The 18659-nt window shown below is 44.6% G+C and overlaps 1 protein-coding gene across 3 annotated transcripts in view; it reads left to right on the forward strand.

Annotated features, from left to right (window-relative positions):
• LOC102458593 (ras GTPase-activating-like protein IQGAP1) overlaps positions 1–18659 on the forward strand; it is a 564033-nt gene that overhangs the window by 322250 nt on the left and 223124 nt on the right. For all 3 annotated transcript variants that reach the window (XM_075916962.1, XM_075916963.1, XM_075916961.1), the window contains one exon: positions 9674–9773. In XM_075916962.1, coding sequence (XP_075773077.1) covers positions 9674–9773 — 100 coding nt within the window. The remainder of the gene's footprint in view (positions 1–9673; positions 9774–18659) is intronic.

The following is an 18659-nucleotide window of genomic DNA, read 5'->3' on the forward strand; positions in this document are numbered from 1 at the left end:
CATGACACCCTTTTAGATACCTGAAAACCGCTATCATGTCCCCTCTGTCTTCTCCTTTCCAAACTAAACCAGTCCAATTCTTTCAGTCTTCCCTCATAGGTCATGTTATCTAGACCTTTAATCATTCTTGTTGCTCGTCTCTGGATCTTCTCCAGTTTCTCCACATCTTTCTTGAAATGTGGTGCCCAGAGCTGGACACGATATTCCACTTGAGGCCTATATTCCACTTGAGGCCTAATCAACACAAGAATAACTTCTTGTGTCTTGCTCACAACACTCCTGTTAATGCATCCCAGGTTCATACTTGCTTTTTTGGCAATAGTGTCACATTGGTGACTCATATTTAGCTCGTGGTCCACTATGACCCTTAGATCCCTTTCAGCAGTGCTCCTTCCTAGACAGCCACTTCCCATTCTGTATGTGTGAAACTGATTGTTCCTTCCTAAGTGGAGTCCTTTGCATTTGTCCTTTATTAAACTGCACCCTACTTGTCTGAGACCATTTCTCTAGTTTGTCCAGATCATTTTGAATTACAACCCTCTCCTCCAAAGTACAGTAAAATTCCAATAGTCCGGCATCCAATAGTCCGGCACTCCTGATAATCTGGCATCAAAATGGTATGAGCGTAGTGAGTGAGCTTTGGCAAAAAATGAGTCACAAGGTAACAGCGGTAGCAGCTGAACTGAGCAAAAAGGGTAAAAAAAGGCTTAAAAAATGAACACATTACAGTATACTGTGTACAGTATGTACAATAAAAAGGGTTAAGAGCACTTTATATACAGTGTATAATGTATACAGTAGATATATAACCATCTTATAGTATCTCCTGATAGTCCGGTATATCTGATAATCCGGCACCACCTAGGTCCCATAGGTTCCGGATTATCGGAAGTCTACTGTAGTTGTAACTCCTTCCAGCTTGGCATTATCCGTAAATTTAATAAGCTTACTCTCTATGTCAATTATCTAAATTGTTGATGAAGAGATTGAACAGAACCGGTCCCAAAACAAACCCCTACAGAATCTCACTCGTTATGCCCTTCCAGCAGGATTGTGAGCCATTAATAACTATTTTCTGAGAATGGTTATCCAGCCAGTTATGCACCCACCTTAAAGTAGCCCCATCTAGGTTGTATTTGCTTAGTTTATTGATAAGAAGATCATGCAAGACTGTATCAAATGCCTTACTAAAGTCTAGGTATACATCGTCCACTGGTTCTCCCTTATCATTTGTTATCCTATCAAAGAAAGCTATCAGATTGATTTGACATAATTTGTTTTTTACAAATCCATGTTGGCTGTTACCTATCACCTAATTTTTTCCAGATATTTGCAGATGAATTCCTTAATTACTTGCTCCATTATCTTTTCTGGGATAGAAGTTAAACTGTCTAGTCTGTAGTTTCCTGGATTGTTTCTCTTTTTATAGATGTGCACTATATTTGCCCTTTTCCAGTCTTCTGGAATCTCTCCTGTCTTCCATGATTTTCCAAAGATGATAGCTAGAGGTTCAGATACCTCCTCCATCAGCTGCTTGAGTATTCTAGGATGCATTTCATCAGGCCCTGGTGACTTGTAGACATCTAACTTTTCCAAGTATTTTTTTAATTTGTTCTCTTTTTATTTTGTCTTCTAAACCAACCCCATTTCTACAAGCATTCACTATGTTAGGCATTCCTTCATCCTCAGACTTCTTGGTGAAGACGAAAACAAAAGTCAGTAAGCACCTCTGCCACTTCCAAGTTTATTATTGTTTCTCCCACTTCACTGAGCAATGGGCCTACCCTGAGCTTGGTCTTCCTTTTGCTTCTAATATATTTATAGAATGTCGTCTTGTTACCTGTTATGTCTCTAGCTCAGGGGTGGGCAATAATTTTTGACGGGGCCACTCCAAGAATTTGGAAAGTGGTAGAGGGCTGCACTCTTCCATGATATTAATGGAGGAGATAGGGGTCTGGAATGGAGGTTGGGTGCAGAAGGGACTGGGGTGCAGGAGGGAGACTGGAGTTTGGGAGGGAGTTGGGATGAGGCAGGCGGGTGTGATCTACGGTAGGAGGGCATTGTGATCTGTGGCAGGAGCGTGGGGTGCCAGATATGAGAGGGAGTATGGGTGTAAGAGGGGGACAGAGAGTTTGGGTTTGTTGAGTGGGAGGGCAGAGAGTTGGGGCAGGAAAGGGCTGAGGTTGCAGAAGCAGGCTGTGGCCAAGAGACTTACTTGTCAGCTGACAAACGAGCCTGCCTGCCTGCAGAGCTTAAAATGTTTCCCAGCTTGCCTGCCTGGCCATGTGCTTAATGAATAATTGAGCAGAGGAGAGGGGGTGTGATTCTTCTTAGCTGCCTATTCTAACAGGCTGCTTCCATTGGCTGGCTTCTGCCAGAAACGGGCCAATGGGAATATGCGGGGGGGGGGGGGGGGAGGTCGGCTCCTAAAACCTTTCCCCTTCCCTTACAGTTTTAAAACGGAAACCACCCTTCAGCCATGTTTCTGCATGGCGTGTGGGCTGCGGGGCAAGCTGGGGAGCCTGCCTGGGGCTCCCTGCTGCCTCTGTGGGATGGATTGATTCTAGTGGCTTGGTGGGCTGGATTTTGCCCAGCTAGTTTTGCTTTAGCTAGTTTGAGCTTGTTTTGTGCCTCTGTGCTTCTAATCTTGCCCCCCGGCCCTTCAGCTCTTGGCTCAGTGTTGTTACCCCACTAGCTCCTGAGCCTGTGCACCAGTCTGTACCACCTACTAGCCCTTTTGAACTTGTGTGATTCCCTAGCAGCCCCATATGCCTCCTAACCTGGCTCTGCCAGCAGGCTGTTGTAATTAATGTAGCTAGCTCCTAGCTGTTTGACTGTTAGCTATTACTGCCAGCCAACCAGCACTACCTTCTGGTGGAAGAAAGACAGATTTGCAGCACATCTTGGGCAGTATTTTCTTGAGAGAGAGTTCTGCATCAAACGTGAATTCTGCGCATGTGCAGCAGCAGAAAGTTCTCCCAGGCTCAGACTCTTACGTTTGTGATAATAGTCTTCCAAAACCAATGCAAGGCTGTGGTATATTCCACAGGCTGCAAGCAGAGAGATATGGTATTGCCATTACTGCTTAGTGCTGATGATCACCGTGTTGGTGATCAGTGTTGCGACAAAAATGAGGAGTCTTGTGGCACCTTAAAGACAAACAGATTTATTTGGACAGAAGCTTTCGTGGGTAAAAGTGGTTTTTCTTTTTTTATGCTATTTTCTGTCTGTCCTTGTTTGGGAAAACAATTAATAACCTGCAAAGGTAACCTCTTCACTTATTAATAGTGTAGGAGAACACTCCAAAAATGGAGGCTTAATTGGGGAGAGACTATGGGAGGCCAGTTGGTTACCGCGGCGAGGAGTCCTGTGGCACCTTATAGACTAACTGAAGTGTAGGAGCATAAGCTTTCGTGGGCAAAGACCCACTTCGTCAGATGCAAGTTGCATCTGACGAAGTGGGTCTTTGCCCACGAAAGCTTATGCTCCTACACTTCAGTTAGTCTGTAAGGGGCCACAGGACTCCTCGCTGCTTTTGCAGATTCAGACTAACATGGCTACCCCTCTGATACCTGACAATTGGTTACCGTGACACAGAGGTAGAATAGAGGAGAGCCAGCCTCTTGAAGCATACAGGAAGCTGTGGGATAGTAATTTCAAAATGAGGGAGGTTCTCTTTGCCAAGAACCAGGAGGGGGATAGAGGTGTTTAAAATACATCAGATCTCCTCTAAACAGATTACTATGAAGACTGTAAACCCCCAAATGGGTACAGAGAGAGTACCTAGAAATGAATACTAGGAGCCTGGGGGCGTGTACAGTATAACTGAATTAATTATTTTTTTGGTGGGTGGTTACAGTGCTAATCTGCATAGTTTTTGTGTTTTTTTCCCCCCCTAACCTCCACCGGATAGTAATTATACTTTCTTTGGACAGTGTGCTATTATTCTCCCTTTTGCCTTGGAAACAATATATGCTATGTGTTTTTAATCTCTCCTTCATTCCTAATATTCCTTTTCTTTTCCCTCTCTTGCCTTTACATTTTTTTCTTTTTTTTCAGCAATTTTTTTAGTTGCAGCTGGGAAAACAAAGTAAAAGAAATATTTTATACATTGTTCTGAAAACTCTGGCACTTGTAGTCATTTTTATCTCTGCAGGTCATGAATACCAAAGCCTTGGCTCTATCTTACTCTGAGGTTGACAGCTTCATAATTCCTGGGTAATGTAACTATTGGGGGAAGCTCAGGGTTGTGAAAGCTCATGGTTGTGAAGAGAAGGACCTTTCTGAGGTATCTTGGCTGATTGCATGAGGGACATTGAAAATTAATATTAAGGCTTTACATTTGGTCTAGTGTTCTGTAGGCAGCTGATGTGTGATGGGCCTTTCAGTAGCTAGCAGGAGGGAAGGTGGGTTTCTTAGTAGGATCTACCCCCTTGTAGTCTTTTGTATCAGACAGTGGCAGGTGTCTTAGTTTTTTTCATACTTTATTTAAAATGTCTTTCACGTAAAAATGAGGTAAAACATTTATCCGTTCAAATGCTACAAGCTTAGATTTGTTCAAAAAATCATCTTACCCTCTACTGGTTTGCAGCAAGCACGCTCTCTAGTTCTGTGTCTGTCTGAATCGTTTGATTTGATATAAAGTGTGAATATTATAAAGGGCTAAGGTCCCACATTGCCTCTTAAGCCATAAAAACCGGAATACATCATTTGTCTCTGGAACTAACTCCCACATAACATTGTTGAGGCTGAAATACCAAACCCAGGCCTCATCTCTTCTTTTTTTCTAAAAAATGACATTTATATGGATGAAAATGTCTGCAGCGGACACATTAAGTAAATACAAATTGAAGGGCTATAAACTCTCAGGTTTCAGAGCATAAGTCAACTTCTTGACTGACAGGAGTTAGAAAGAAACTTATCCTCTGGGGAAGTCATTTCATAAGTGACCGCAATGTGGTTTCTTATACTTTCCTTGAAGCATCAGGTACTGTCCTCTTCTGATGTAGGGTACTGGATTAGGTGGGCCATGCATAATAATCTGCTTTAAAACAGTACCCCCCAACAAAATAAACAAAGAAAGCTTGAGAGTTCTGGTATAATAGGCCAGTAATAATTGTAGAGATTGTTTCAAAAAATACTATTCACTGCAGATTCCTTTTTTTTTTCACATGTAGCAGAGAAGAAGGTTGAGATTTTCAGAGCTGCTATTACAATTAATGGAAGAGATACAGTGTTACAGCTAAATCCCTTGAACTGATTCTCTAGCAACAGCAAGATGCAAATGAGACATTATCTGATTCCAAGCGTAGTTATAGCAAGGAACTTGGAGTGCCATTATGTTTTCTTTCCTGCATTGTGAAGAGCAAAGGATTAGGAGGGGGAGGCACTCCTCTTCTGCTCTGTGTGAAATACCTCCCTCTCCATTCATGTTCTTTCTGCGGCTTCCCCAAATGCATTAAACATCCAGTCACTCTTCTGTAGACTTTCCCTGGCTTCATTTAACACAAGAAGAGTTTTCCTTGGATCCTTCTACCACAAGAGAACTCCTTTTTCCCACTATCCACAAGATCTCTCTTGAATAGTTGTAATCAAATTAATCCACATCATAATGTATGTCTAGTTGGGATGATTTTTCCAATGTGCATTACTTTACATTTATCAGTCTTAAATTTCAGTTGCCATTTTGTTGCCTAATCATTTAGTTTGGTGAGATCTTTTTGAAGCTCTTCACAGTCTGCTTTGGTCTCAACTGTCTTGAGTGTTGCAAGTGCTTTGGAGTATAGAGTCATAATTCAGAATGATCTGAACAAATTGGAGAAAATGATCTGAGGTAAATATGATGAAGTTTAATAAGGACAAATGCAAAGTACTCCACCTACAAAAGAACAATCAGTTTCACACAGACAGAATGGGAAGTGACTGTCTAGGAAGGAGTTCTGCAGAAAGGGATCTAAGGGTCATAATGGACCACAACAGAAATATGAGTCAACAGTGTGATGCTGTTGCAAAAAAAGCAAATATGATTCTGGGATGCACTGATTAGGAGTGTTGTGAGCAAAACACACGAAGACATTCTTCCACTCCACTGTGTGCTGATTAGGCCTCGATTGGAGTATTATGTCCAGTTCTGGGCACTGCATTTCAAGAAAGATGAGGAGAATTGGAGAAGGTCCAGCGAAGAGCGACAAAAATTATTAAAAGTTTAGAAAACATGACCTATGCGGGAAGATTGAAAGAACTGAACTTGTTTAGCTTAGAAAAGACAAGACTGAGAGGATACATGATAGCGGTTTTCAAGTATCTATGCGGATTTTACAAGGAAGAAGGAGATACATTGTTCTCCTTGGCCTCGGAGGATGGGACAAGAAGCAATAGGCTCTAAATTTGCAGCAAGGGAGGTTTAGGTTGGACATTAGGAAAAACTTCTGAACTGTCAGGGTGGTTAAACACTGGAATAAATTGCCTAGGGAGGTCGTGGAATCTCCATCTCTGGAAACATTTAAGAGCAGATTAGACCGACATCTATCCAGGATTGTCTAGATGGTGCTTGGTCCTGCCATGAGGACGGGACTGTATTCAACCTCTCGAGGTCCCTTCTAGTTCTAGTGTTCTGTGAATGTTATACAAGGACTGTAGATACTGCATTCATTAATCTTAGAGATAAGATAGAGCAGTTGTATTGTGTGGGGAAAGAACTAGAGAGTGAAAGGATATTGGAGAAAATAAGGGAGCTCAGTGGATGGGATGGAGTCGGTGAGGTAAATGGTGGGGTTGACAAGATGAGTTATGTCTGTGTCGATGAGAAAAAGAGGAGGGGGAAGGGATAGCTCAGTGGTTTGAGCATTGCTTGCTAAGCCCAGGGTTGTGAGTTCAGTCCTTGAGGGGGCTATTTGGGGTGTATCTGTCAGGGATCATACTTGGTCCTGCCACAAGGGCAGGGGACTGGACTCAATGACCTCTAAAGGTCCCTTCCAGTTCTATAAGATAGGTATAGGAGTAATTTTTCAATTACTTCATTTCATTTATTTTGTAATGGGCAGGTTGATTTGGCCATCAGGACAATGAAAACTTGGACCCAGGTTTAATTCAATTTGTTACAGGGATGTAAGCGACTAGTCGACTACCTGATAAGCAAATGCTTACCGGGTAGTCAAGTAGGAACTCAACTAGTTGCTTCCCTTCCCCTTGCTGCCTCTTCAAGGGGTCCCCCTCCAAGGGCCACGCCCCTGGGGCTGGCGCTGCCCCCTTCCTGCGCCACGCGCCCGGGGCCGGTGCCCCCTCCCTGCGCCGCGCTCCCGGGGCCGGAGCTCCCTTGCAAGTGCCGCGCACCCGAGGTTGGCACCCCCCGTCCAAGCGCCGCGTGCCCAGAGCACGGGCGGCCAATCAGCGGCGCTCACCATGCGCCCGGGGCCAGCTCCAGCACCATGCATGCGCCACGTGCCCGGGGCCAGGCCAGCCTTGAGCACTTTGCGGGCGCACACAAATGCCCCCGCGGGCACCATGTCACCCACGGGCACCGTGTTGGGGACCACTAGTCTTGCTTGTGCCAGTTCCACTGCTACGCCTCTCCTTTTGGAATGTACAAGAGCCGCAGACAACTCTTGTACATTTCAAAGGAAAAAGCATGGGGAACCTGTACCAGTGGGGACTGCTTTGCTCTCTGCTGGTGTGGGTTCCTGCTGCCTCTCTCCCTTTGAAATATGCAAGAGCCTGGGATACCTCCTGTACGTTTCAAAGGGAGAGAGGAAAAGAGAACCTGCTGTGTCTCTCCAGAACCATGGGTGGCTCTTGTACATTTCTAAGGGAGAGAGACAGTTAAATAGTGAGCATGCCCCTTCTCAGATAATCAATGGAAATTCCTTTGATTACTCGATTAGCTGATTAATCAAAATTTAACATCCCTAGTTTGTTATAGCATGGAGTTATGGTGAATAAGAGCAGTGTCGCATTGTGGTCTAGTAGAGAAGGGATTAGACAGGGAATCAGGATTCCTGTGTTTTTTTTTCTGGTTCTGTCATTAAGGTTGTACGACCTTAAATAAACCACGAGCCCACTCTGCTTTGTTTCTCCTTCCACTATTTGTCTTGTCTAATTATATTGTAAGCTCTTTTGTTTGGGGACTCAATCTTACTCTGTCAAGCATAGCAAAGTATGGCTTATGAGCCAGCCCATGTGGCTCTTCCACTGTTAAAGTGTGGCTCCCGGAGCCCCTCCCATACCGCCCCCATTCTAGGGATGTTAAAATGGTTCACCAATTAAACAAGAGCGCTTAACCGGTTAGCTGTTTTGACTTGGGTCCTGCTGCCTGGCCCTCTGCTTGGCCAGGCCGTGGCCACGGAGACCCAAATTCCTGCCCGTTGGGGCTGCTCCAGCCCAGTGTGGCTGGCTGCCCCAAGAGTTTGCTCATAAGGATGGATTAACTGGTTAGCATACCAGTAAATCTCCTGCTTACCAATATGCTTACCATTTAACACCCCTACCCTATTCTTCACCTACAAGACTGGGCAGAGTGGTGGGACTAGAGGCTTTTGCCCAATGGCAGTGGGGGAGCATTGGGAAGAAGCCCTATATCCTGGCAGGTTGTGTGTGTCTTGTACCTCTTGAACTTTTGAAGATCGTTATATGCGACTCGGAGGGTCAGTAAGTTTGGCCACTCCTGCTATATGTTTGTATAGTGCTAGCACAATTGGCTCTCTATAGCCTCTATACAGTATTGTAAGCCAAATAATAATAGAGAATATGCTGTGTGCACTAGGGATGTAATAGTGTAGTTAATTAACCGATATTCAAAAGCTTATAGGTTAACGCAGTGGTCTCCAGCCTTTTTACACCCAAGATCACTTTTTAAGTCTCAGAACAGGCGAAGATCTACTTCTACCCACCCCTTCCTTTAAGCCCCGCCTACATTACATGAGGAAATCTAATGTAAATGTACTGCGCAGGTGCGCAGTTCAGAGAGGGCTCAAGAGCTACTCTTAGAGCCCCTGAGATCTACTGGTAGATCGCAATCTACTGGTTGGTGACCACGGGGTTAATGCTATTGACAATACACATTTCTCCCCTCAGTACATTTCTTAGCAGGCTGGCCAGCAGCCCGGCTCAGTCCTGGCTTATGCGGGATCCAGGTCCTAACCCTGCTGCGGCTCTGCATTTAAAGTGTATTCGGAGCCAGGCTGGCAGGCAGCCTGGCTCAGTTCCAGCTCATGCTGAGTCTGGGAGCTTAGCCACTCCTCTGACAGAGGCTGCTGCCTCTGTATCAGAGGCAGCAGTGTTGGGTGACAGGCAGCTGGTCTGTGAAGAGAGCTGTTTTTTAAACTGTGACGAGGAGTCCTGTGGCACCTTATAGACTAACCAGTTTTTAAACTTGTTCCCCTCATGGACCAGCTCTGGTCTGGCACCACACACTGTTGCCTCTGATACAGAGGCAGCAGCAGAGTGGCAGAGGGCTCCTCGGCAGTGGGGCTGGAGCACACTGGCTGCCGGCCTGGGGCCAGTGAACTATAGAATGTTTGATTAACCAATAAGAATTCATGAGATTAATCGACTATTCAGGTAATCGATATTTAACATCCTTAGTGTGTATTGAGTATTTTTTGCATGTGACTCGGGTCACTTCTCTACCTACATATCAGGTGAGTTGCAGACTGACAGTATTTTTGATTCTTTGCAGCTGTCTTGGATAATGAGAGGTTGACTGCAGAGGAAATGGATGAGAGAAGACGTCAGAATGTGGCTTATGAATATCTTTGTCATTTGGAGGAAGCTAAGAGGTAAGGAGGAGAGGCTTGAAACTTGGAATTTCAGGAGGCATTATTGTACCTGCTTAAGGGAATATTTGGACATAATTTAGCTCTTGATTGTTGCTGAATGTTTGAGATTGGTAGCTAGAAAAGATGTGCATGTTGTTTAATGGGGATAGGAGTTAGTGCAAAAAACTAATGTAATTGACTCACTCTTTATATATATGTAATTTTGCATGTTTACAATTTTATGGCAGCATCCTAGGTGGAGAGAGTAGTATCACAGGTAAGACTGCCTAACACTTCCCGCTATAATCCTGTTTTTAGTTCCTTATAACTGTCAAAATGTGATGGTTTTGGTTGAAAGTTTCCATGGTGGATCTTGGCCTTAAGTTTCCAAGAACAAGATTTGGGAAAAGTAGTTTTGCCAATATGAAAACATTTGTTCCAGAGATATTTGAAAAATTCTAGTGGTCCTGTAGTTTGGTGGGGGGAAAAAAAAGAAAAAAATTGGCAGATAATGGTCTTGAGGTAAGAGACATAACTGTTGTTACTTCCATGAAAACCTACGCGTATCTGGCCAAGATACAAGAGAGAGTATTTTGCAATAGAACTTGTTCTGTATTTGCTCATTAATTTTCAGTTAGTCCCAACTGTAACTTTTTCCAAGCTGCATAAAGTTGCATGAATCTGCCTGCATGTCCTTTTCCTTCAAAATATCCTTTAGACTTGGAAAAAGCAGACTAAGCTGAGGGCTAGGACACTGTCTATTTAAATTTTACTTCCTCCAGTGATGTTGACTGTTTCTGGGCACAAGGTCGTTTAGTAGAGCGGAAGTAAAAACCAGGGTTCTAATATGGCAAACCCAAACCAAATCCATTTAAGCTGCTTTTCTAAAAGAATCTATTTCTGTATGCTCAGATGTGCACGCTGCAAAATAGGGTGACTTCTATACATACAGCTCAATGTTTCAGTGCATGATGTATTCCTCTTTAGAAACTGGTTCACTAACAAACCAATATGATAGTACTTCAGCTGTAGTGGTAGTGTTCTAGGCTGCAGTACTAAAGATCCTAGGAGTTAAACTGTGTGTGGTGCACGTTATAGAATTTGTTTTTTAGTTTACTTCTTTAAAAGCTTGGAAAATTCCATAAAAATTAGGCTATGTTAGACTGCAGGCTTCTTTCAGAAGAAGCTTTTCCGGAAGAGATATTCTGAAAAGAGAGCGTCCACACTGCCAAAACTTTCGACAGACAGTGTCCACATTGAATGGACGCCATCTCGCATGTAAGCTGTGATTACTATGCGTGGAGCGGCCACCAGGGCACCTGTGCTTTTTCCTCTTTCCTCTTCTATCAAAATAACTCCTTTTTCCCCGTCCACACAGGCCTTTTTCCAAAAGAGCTCTTTTGGAAAAGGCGTTTTTCCTGGTAGAAAGAGTTTTACCAATGTTGGAAAAACCCCTCTGTTCTTTCGATTTTTTTTCCCCCCCCCCCAAAAGAACGCGATTGCAGTTGTTTGGTTGTTTTTCTGAAAAAAAACCCCCTCTGTAGTGCAGACATACCCTTAGGCTAAAAAACGGCAGGGTTGCAAATTTAAATACCAAAAAAGGAGGAAATACCATAATTAAAGTTTGTCACATGTATATGCCTTATCAGTCTGTATATGATCCTGTACAGTTTTTTCCACAAGATCTCAGCCTGATTCAAGGTATAGACTTCATGGAGCTCTCAGAATGAGGCAACTGCTCATTATTTCATGTTAGCTTGAGGATACCAGTAAAGGATTTTAATTCCAGTTGTGTTTTAGCATTTTTGTCAAGTAACATCTGTCCATTGGGAATTAAGTTGAGGCCACTTACTAATTTCACACAGGTCACCAAATTATTAGCGGATCAAAACTGTCTGAGCTGATGAGCTAGATCAGTGGTTTCCAAACATTTTACTAATGCAACCCACCAGCTGCATGTTTTTTTTTTAGGGATGCTCACAAAAGTGTGAAAGAATCTGAACTCACCTTTTGCACCCCCTAGTTATAGAAATGATACCTCCTTATTTCACAGGGGTGCTGTAAAGATACAAACGTGAATGAATTCAAGGCACACTGATCCTACAGTGATAAGTTCAACAGCAGAGATCATAATTAAATCCATTCCATACTCCTATAGAATGTGGACGGCACACAGTAAATAAGACATAGGGCCATAACATGAATGTGGAGACTAGAGATGTAAAATCCTGCGGGGTGGGATTGCTCCATCCCTCACCAGTTAACTGTAATCAGTAAGCCTGACCCATTAAGGATGAAGTTTACTGGTTAACCATTTACATCCCTGGTCTTTTTTGTTTTTTTTGTGATCCACCATTACACACAAGCACTTGATACTGCATTCCTAACCCTTACCTGGTACAGAGGGGAGGCTCCAAAGGGGGTGGTGGTGATGGAGTTCACCCAGCACTCATTCTGCAGCAGTGGCTTTTGCTCCACAGGGTTGGGCCCAGCTCCCTGCTCCAGGGGTTGCAGCCTGGTATATGGGGCTGCAGCACCACTCAGGTTTAGCCCCGTGGTTCCCCTTGCCCCTGCAAGAATGGAATAGTGGCTAGGCCAAATTCAGAATTTGTGTTGTTGAGACCTTGCTCAGTGGGTTTGTAGCCAATGTCTCCCATAAACTGAGCAACTATTTCCAATTTGGGGGCAATCTATATCTTTTAAGTCAGCAGTCCAGCCATGAGCTCCTGCATGGCCCCACAATATGCCAGTATCTTTATGACCTTGAACGTTTCCTCAGCTCTCGCCCCCTAGCAGCCTTACTCTACTTGGCTACACTGATGACATTTTCATCATATGGAGATCCTGGAAGAATTCCACAGGGATTCCACCCCACAATCAACCTTAGCCTGCAGTAGTCCACACACGAGATCCACTTCCTTGACATTACAGTACAATTACACGATGGACGCATTTCCACCACCTTATACCAGAAACCTGTTGACTGTTACACTTACCTGCATGCCTCTAGCCTCCATCAAAGACACATTTCCCAATCAATTGTTTATAGCCAGGCCATAAGATACAACTGGATTTGCTCCAATCCTACAGACGGAGACAAACACCTATAGGATCTATATAAAGCATTCTTTAAAACGGAAATACCCACCCGGAGAAGTGAAAAAACTGATTGACAGAGCCAGAAGAGTACCCAGCCATCAGCTTCTTCAAGATAGGCCCTACAAAAAAAACAGAACTCCATTTGTCATCACCTACAGCCCCCAACTTAAACCCTTCCAGCAAATTATCAGCAATCTACAACCTATCTTGGAAAATGACCCCTCACTCACAGGTGGGGGACAGGCCAGTCCTTGCTTACATACAGCCCCCCTAACCTCAAACAAATTCTTTCCAGCAACCATGCAACACACCTCCATCATACTCTTCCTGGAACTCACCCCTGCAGTCAACTCCAGTGCCAACTCTGTCCACACATTGATACAAGCGACATCATCACAGGCCCTGACCACATAAACCACCACATCAGAGGCTCATATAACTGCACATCCACCAATGGGATCTATGCCATTAAGTGCCAGTAATGCTCCTCTGCCATGGATATTGGCCAAACTGGACTCTGTCTGTGACACAGGATAATGGACACAAATCAGATATTTGAAAAGGTAACATTCAGAAGTTTTTACAAGAATTTTTACAGAATTTACAAGTTGGATACCTACAAAAATAAAAACCTTGATTGGATTACCTGCTACATACATCCAAAAGACATAAAAAGCCAAACACCAGGTACTTGAGGGAACCCTCTCTCTCAGCTTCATTTAGTATGGAAACTCTAATTGACTATTCTTTTCCCTTTCCCCATATTCCCTGAAGAAGTGGGTTGTGTCCATGAAAGCTCAGGATACCATCTACATGTTTTGCTAATCTCTAAAGTGCTGCAAGACTATTAATTGTTAAGTTTTTTCTATTACACACTAATATGGCTACGCTTCTGAAACTTTTGTACTGCCCAGCATTGTACTGGTAAATGCAAGCTCACAGAATGCCTATCATTTCATCAGAGGAAAATGATATGCAGAGACTGTTAACTAAAGTGAAGATTCCTAAACTCTTGAATCTAAACACACGTGGATTTAGATAAAACTAATACAAGTTTATCTACAGAAAGGCAGATTTTAAATGATTACAAGTGATGAGGCATGAAAGTCAGAATTGGTTACAAAGGAAATAAAAGGATTAAATGCAAGTTAATTATGTAGCTTGTTAAGGATGGTAGCTTAAAGGCAATACAGTTTTTCTCACTGTGACTGGGTGTACCAGCCCTGCACTGAACAAGCAGAGTTTAGCCAGGCTATCCTGGCTGAAGGAGCCCTCCCCCGCAGTTCTGTTGGGCATGCTCAGACTGTAGCCCAGGTATAAAAGCCTGGGGAGAGGCTCAGTCTGGGCTGGTTGGCGGAGGAGAAGGACCTCTGTTTGTAGCTCCTGAGCAGCAGCAGCCAGCCGCCCGAGCCAAGAACAGCAGCGGCCCTGATGACAGCTAGGACACAACCTCCGCAGGTTCCCAGGGATACGTGGACCACAAGGAGCCAGAGGACCCAGCTGCTATGTGGGACACTGACCCATTGGATCTGGTAGGAAGCGGCCGGGAGGGTGCAGGAGCAGCCTCTCCCACCCAGAGAATGTTGGCGTGTTTTGGACAGATTCCCTGCTGAGGGAGTGGTGGACCATTCGGCCACTCTCAGGGCCCTGGGCTGGGACTCAGTGGAGTAGGGTGGGCCTGGGTTCCCCCCTGCCCTCCCTTTGTGACTTTGCTCAGTCAGCTCTCCAGCATTACAGTAAAAGGCCAGCCTTAAGTTCAGTTTACTGACTCTGGCCATTGGGCTGTCTGGCCATTGGGCTGTCAGACTTAAATGTACTGACTTGGTCTTAGTCGGCCTATCCTCTCTGCTTTAAAGGGCCCCACGTTGATTCAGGCCATTAGGCTATCCAGTTCTGAGGCGAGGGGTTTTACGACAGGGGTTTTTTCTGGTTGCACGGTGTGTATTGCTGACTCAGCCCAAAGTCTGGAGATCCTACCCCCCAGGCGAGAGAAGAGAGGACCGCCCCATGACACTTACTGTAAGCTTACTGTAGTCCATTCGGGCTGAAAAGTCTCTCTGAGTTCAGTTATGCTGATTTTGTCTTTCAGGTATTGTAGCTATTGTGAGTACAGATGGGAAGAGAGAGATGGATTGTGTGTGTGTGTGTGTGTGTCTGTGTCTGTCTCTCTCCTATTCCTATACTATTCTCCCCTCTTTGAAGATTATCTCCGTGTGGCTTTCAGGTGACAGTCTGTTTACATGGAACTTCTAGCTGTTTCATTGTCAGTATGCAAAGTTTTTGCTCACATCATTCTTCCTGTCACAGAATGGCTGCCTAACTAGGTTACAGCCCGTAATAGTTCATTTGATTATGTTGTTACCTGGCTTGGCCATCAAGGTGTCTCTTCCCTCTGAAAAACTGATTTGGGCCTGTTTTTCTAACTGGACGCTGTTTCACTAATGTTATACAGTAAGATTCCTGTAACGCTGCATGCAATATTAATACAGGTGTTTTATTAGGGTAATAACGTTCGACAGATTGATCTTGCAAATGATACCTCACAAGGCATATTTTGTGCACAATTTATAATACTCTTGTAAAAGTGATGAACATAATGGAGAGACATCAGATCCCCACCACGGGATGTGCTTACAGTGCATAGTACATCATTAGTCATGCTTGTCCTCTACACTTTCCTGTTGGCTCTGTCATTATCTCCAGTTGAAACAGAGTCTTTCTTTTCCTCTTCTGATAAATTGGTACCGGAGGAAGAACAGCCCTTTCCATACCATTCCTGTGCATCGTTCCAGAGACCAACATGTCCATGACAAAAAATACCTTCTCAGCAACTTGTAACTTATGCCATGAGAATGCGCACCATCTTCAGTGAATCAGGCCTATTGGACACATTAAGGAACAATATTCCCCCTTTGGGATCCATCTGATCTGTGAAAAAACAGTCACCTCCTTCCCCCTTGAGGGATCCTTTCAGCAGGCCCACAGATTTGATAGCAGAGGAAAAACATTATGGCCTATCTTAGTGGTTCTGCTGAAACCAGCAAGATTGCGTCCCTGCTTTCCAGGTAAGGTGTGGCTGCATCACTCTTTTCTCCACTGGAGAATTTCTGATAATTCCAGGAACTTTTGTGTGGAGTGTTACGTGGAAGTTCCAGTTTGATTAGAACATAAGAATGGCCGTACTGGGTCACACCAAAGGTCCATCTAGCCCAGTAGCCTGTCTGCCAACAGTGGCCAGCACCAAGTGTCCCAGAGGGGGTGGACCGAAGACAATGATCAAGCGATTTGTCTCCTGCCATCCTTCTTCAGCCTCTGACAAACAGAGGCCAGGGACACCATTTCTATCCCCTGGCTAATAGCCTTTTATGGACCTAACCTCCATGAAATTATCTAGCTTCTCTTTAAACTCAGTTATAGTCCTAGCCTTCACAGCCTCCTCTGGCAAGGAGTTCCACAGGTTGACTATGCGCTATGTGAAGAAGAACTTTCTTTTATTAGTTTTAAACCTGCTACCCATTAATTTCATTTGGTGTCCTCTAGTTCTTCTATTATGGGAACTAATAAATAACTTTTCTTTATTCACCCTGTCCACACCACTCATGATTTTATATATCTCTATCATATCCCCCCTCAGTCTCCTCTTTTCTAAACTGAAAAGTCCCAGTTGCTTTAACCTCTCCTCATATGGGACCCGTTCCAAACCCCTAATCATTTTAGTTGCCCTTTTCTGAACCCTTTCCAAGGCCAAAATATCTTTTTTGAGGTGAGGAGACCACATCTGTACACAGTATTCAAAATGTGGGCGTACCATAGTTTTATACAGGGGCAGTAAGATATTCTGGGTCTTATTTTCTATCCCTTTCTTAATAATTCCTAGCATCCTATTTGCCTTTTTGACCGCCGCTGCACACTATGTGGAAGTTTTCAGAGCACTATCCATGATAACTCCAAGATCTCTTTTATGATTTGTCGTAGCCAAATTAGCCCCCATCATACTGTACATATAGTTGGGGTTATTTTTTCCAATGTGCATTATAAGAGTTTGAAGATTGTCATCATGAGCTTCTGGATAGTCCTCACATCTCAGGACAAGCAAGAATAGCTTTAATGATTAATGAATTCATACTGGAGACAGACAGGCATATCCCTGCCACATGCATGTCTGCTCCTGAAGGAGTGGAGAAACACCACTGTGTTCTGGCCAAAGGGTCTGAATTCCTTTTCTCCCATCCAGCACTGAATGCTAGAGTAGTCTTAGCTGTCTCAGAAAGTGCAAAGCCGTAACATATTTGATCTATACCTGTTGATAGGGAAGGGAAATATCTAGATCTTTTAGGGTAGAAAGTCTGCTCTTTCTTCAGTTTACAATTCAGGATAGTAAATTATCAAGCATTATTGACTAAGTATGGCTTCCATATAGGGTGTGGGCCCCCAAACAACTGATTTCTAAGAGAAGGACACAGAGGAAAAAAGGATCAGGCCCAGACAAGCTGGTACGCGACAAATGAACTGTAAAACTGGCTGGGGGTGGGCTTGGTGAGAGGGGTAATAGGGAATTCATATCCCTGTGATCTATTGGAAGTATCATTTTGGGAGATTAAGCAAATGATTTAAGGAATAAAAGTGAGTGAGAAGTTAACTTTGCAGAATCTGGGGGGAATTGAGCTGTTGTGTAAATGTTATAGAGCCGTGGTCACCAACAGATTATTCGCGATCGACTGGTCAATTGCGAGGCCTCGATCAGTCGATCGCGAGGCATCCTGTTTGCCCCGCCCCCATTTCCCTCCCACCCCGAGAAGCCCCACTACTTACCTCAAGTGAAAATGGAGGTAGAGTCGGCTTCCTGGGGATGGACAGAAGTCCTGCAGCTTAGCACCACTTCCAGAGATTCCGGAAGTAGTGCTAGCTGCTCCCTGCACCGCACAAGAGGGGTGAGTCAGCCCCGGGGGAGGCGTGAGCGCCAGGCGGTCAGCCCCGGGTCAGGTGTGTGCAGGGCTTCTCTGCACCAGCGGGGGTTGGCCCCGGAGCAGGCGCGTGTGCGTGCGCTGAGCTGCCCTGCGCCGGGGGGGGGGGGGGAGGTCAGCCCCGGGGCAGGCATGCGCTGGTTTCCCTTGGGGGTGGGGAATCCTGGGAAGAGGCAGATACAGGGGACTCTCTGCCTCCACTGGTATCCCACTCTCCGAACTCTGTCCCTACTCCCCTGTCCCCAGCCACAGAATTCTGTCCCCACTCCCCTGTCCCCACTTCCCGAACTCTGTCCCCTTTCTCCAGCCACAGACTTCTGTTCCCACTCCCCTGTTCCCAGCTGCAGAAACCTGTCCCAACTGGCACTCTGTCCCCTGCTGCAGAACCCTGTCCTCTGTCCTCCCAGCACCCTGTTCCCTCCCCCGTTCCCCCAGCCGCAGAACTCTGTCCCCACAAAATGTATTATTATAAATGCTTCATTTTAGATTTAAATAGCATGAATAAAAAACAGACCATTTATTTCATAACTATAAACACGTGATTTTAATTTTATACATCGCATAATTTAAAAATAAACTGTTTATTAGAGTGTGTAAGTAAGGGCTGGGGATAGCAAGTGACGGACAGGAGGAGAATACAGAGGGCAGGGCTTCACGTAAGGGGCGGAGCTTCAAAGAAGGGGCGGGGCAGTAGATCTTCGCCTGTTCAGAGATTTAAAAAGTGATCTTGAGTGTAAAAAGGTTGGAGACCACTGCTATAGAGGGACACTGTTATAGGGAAAGACGACTTGGTTTCTTTGCAGCCATTCTGATGTAAAATGGGCCCTTTTCTAGTTTTGTATCC

This window comes from Pelodiscus sinensis, unplaced genomic scaffold (assembly GCF_049634645.1).
Source record: "Pelodiscus sinensis isolate JC-2024 unplaced genomic scaffold, ASM4963464v1 ctg56, whole genome shotgun sequence".
In the NCBI taxonomy this organism is placed as follows: domain Eukaryota; kingdom Metazoa; phylum Chordata; order Testudines; family Trionychidae; genus Pelodiscus; species Pelodiscus sinensis.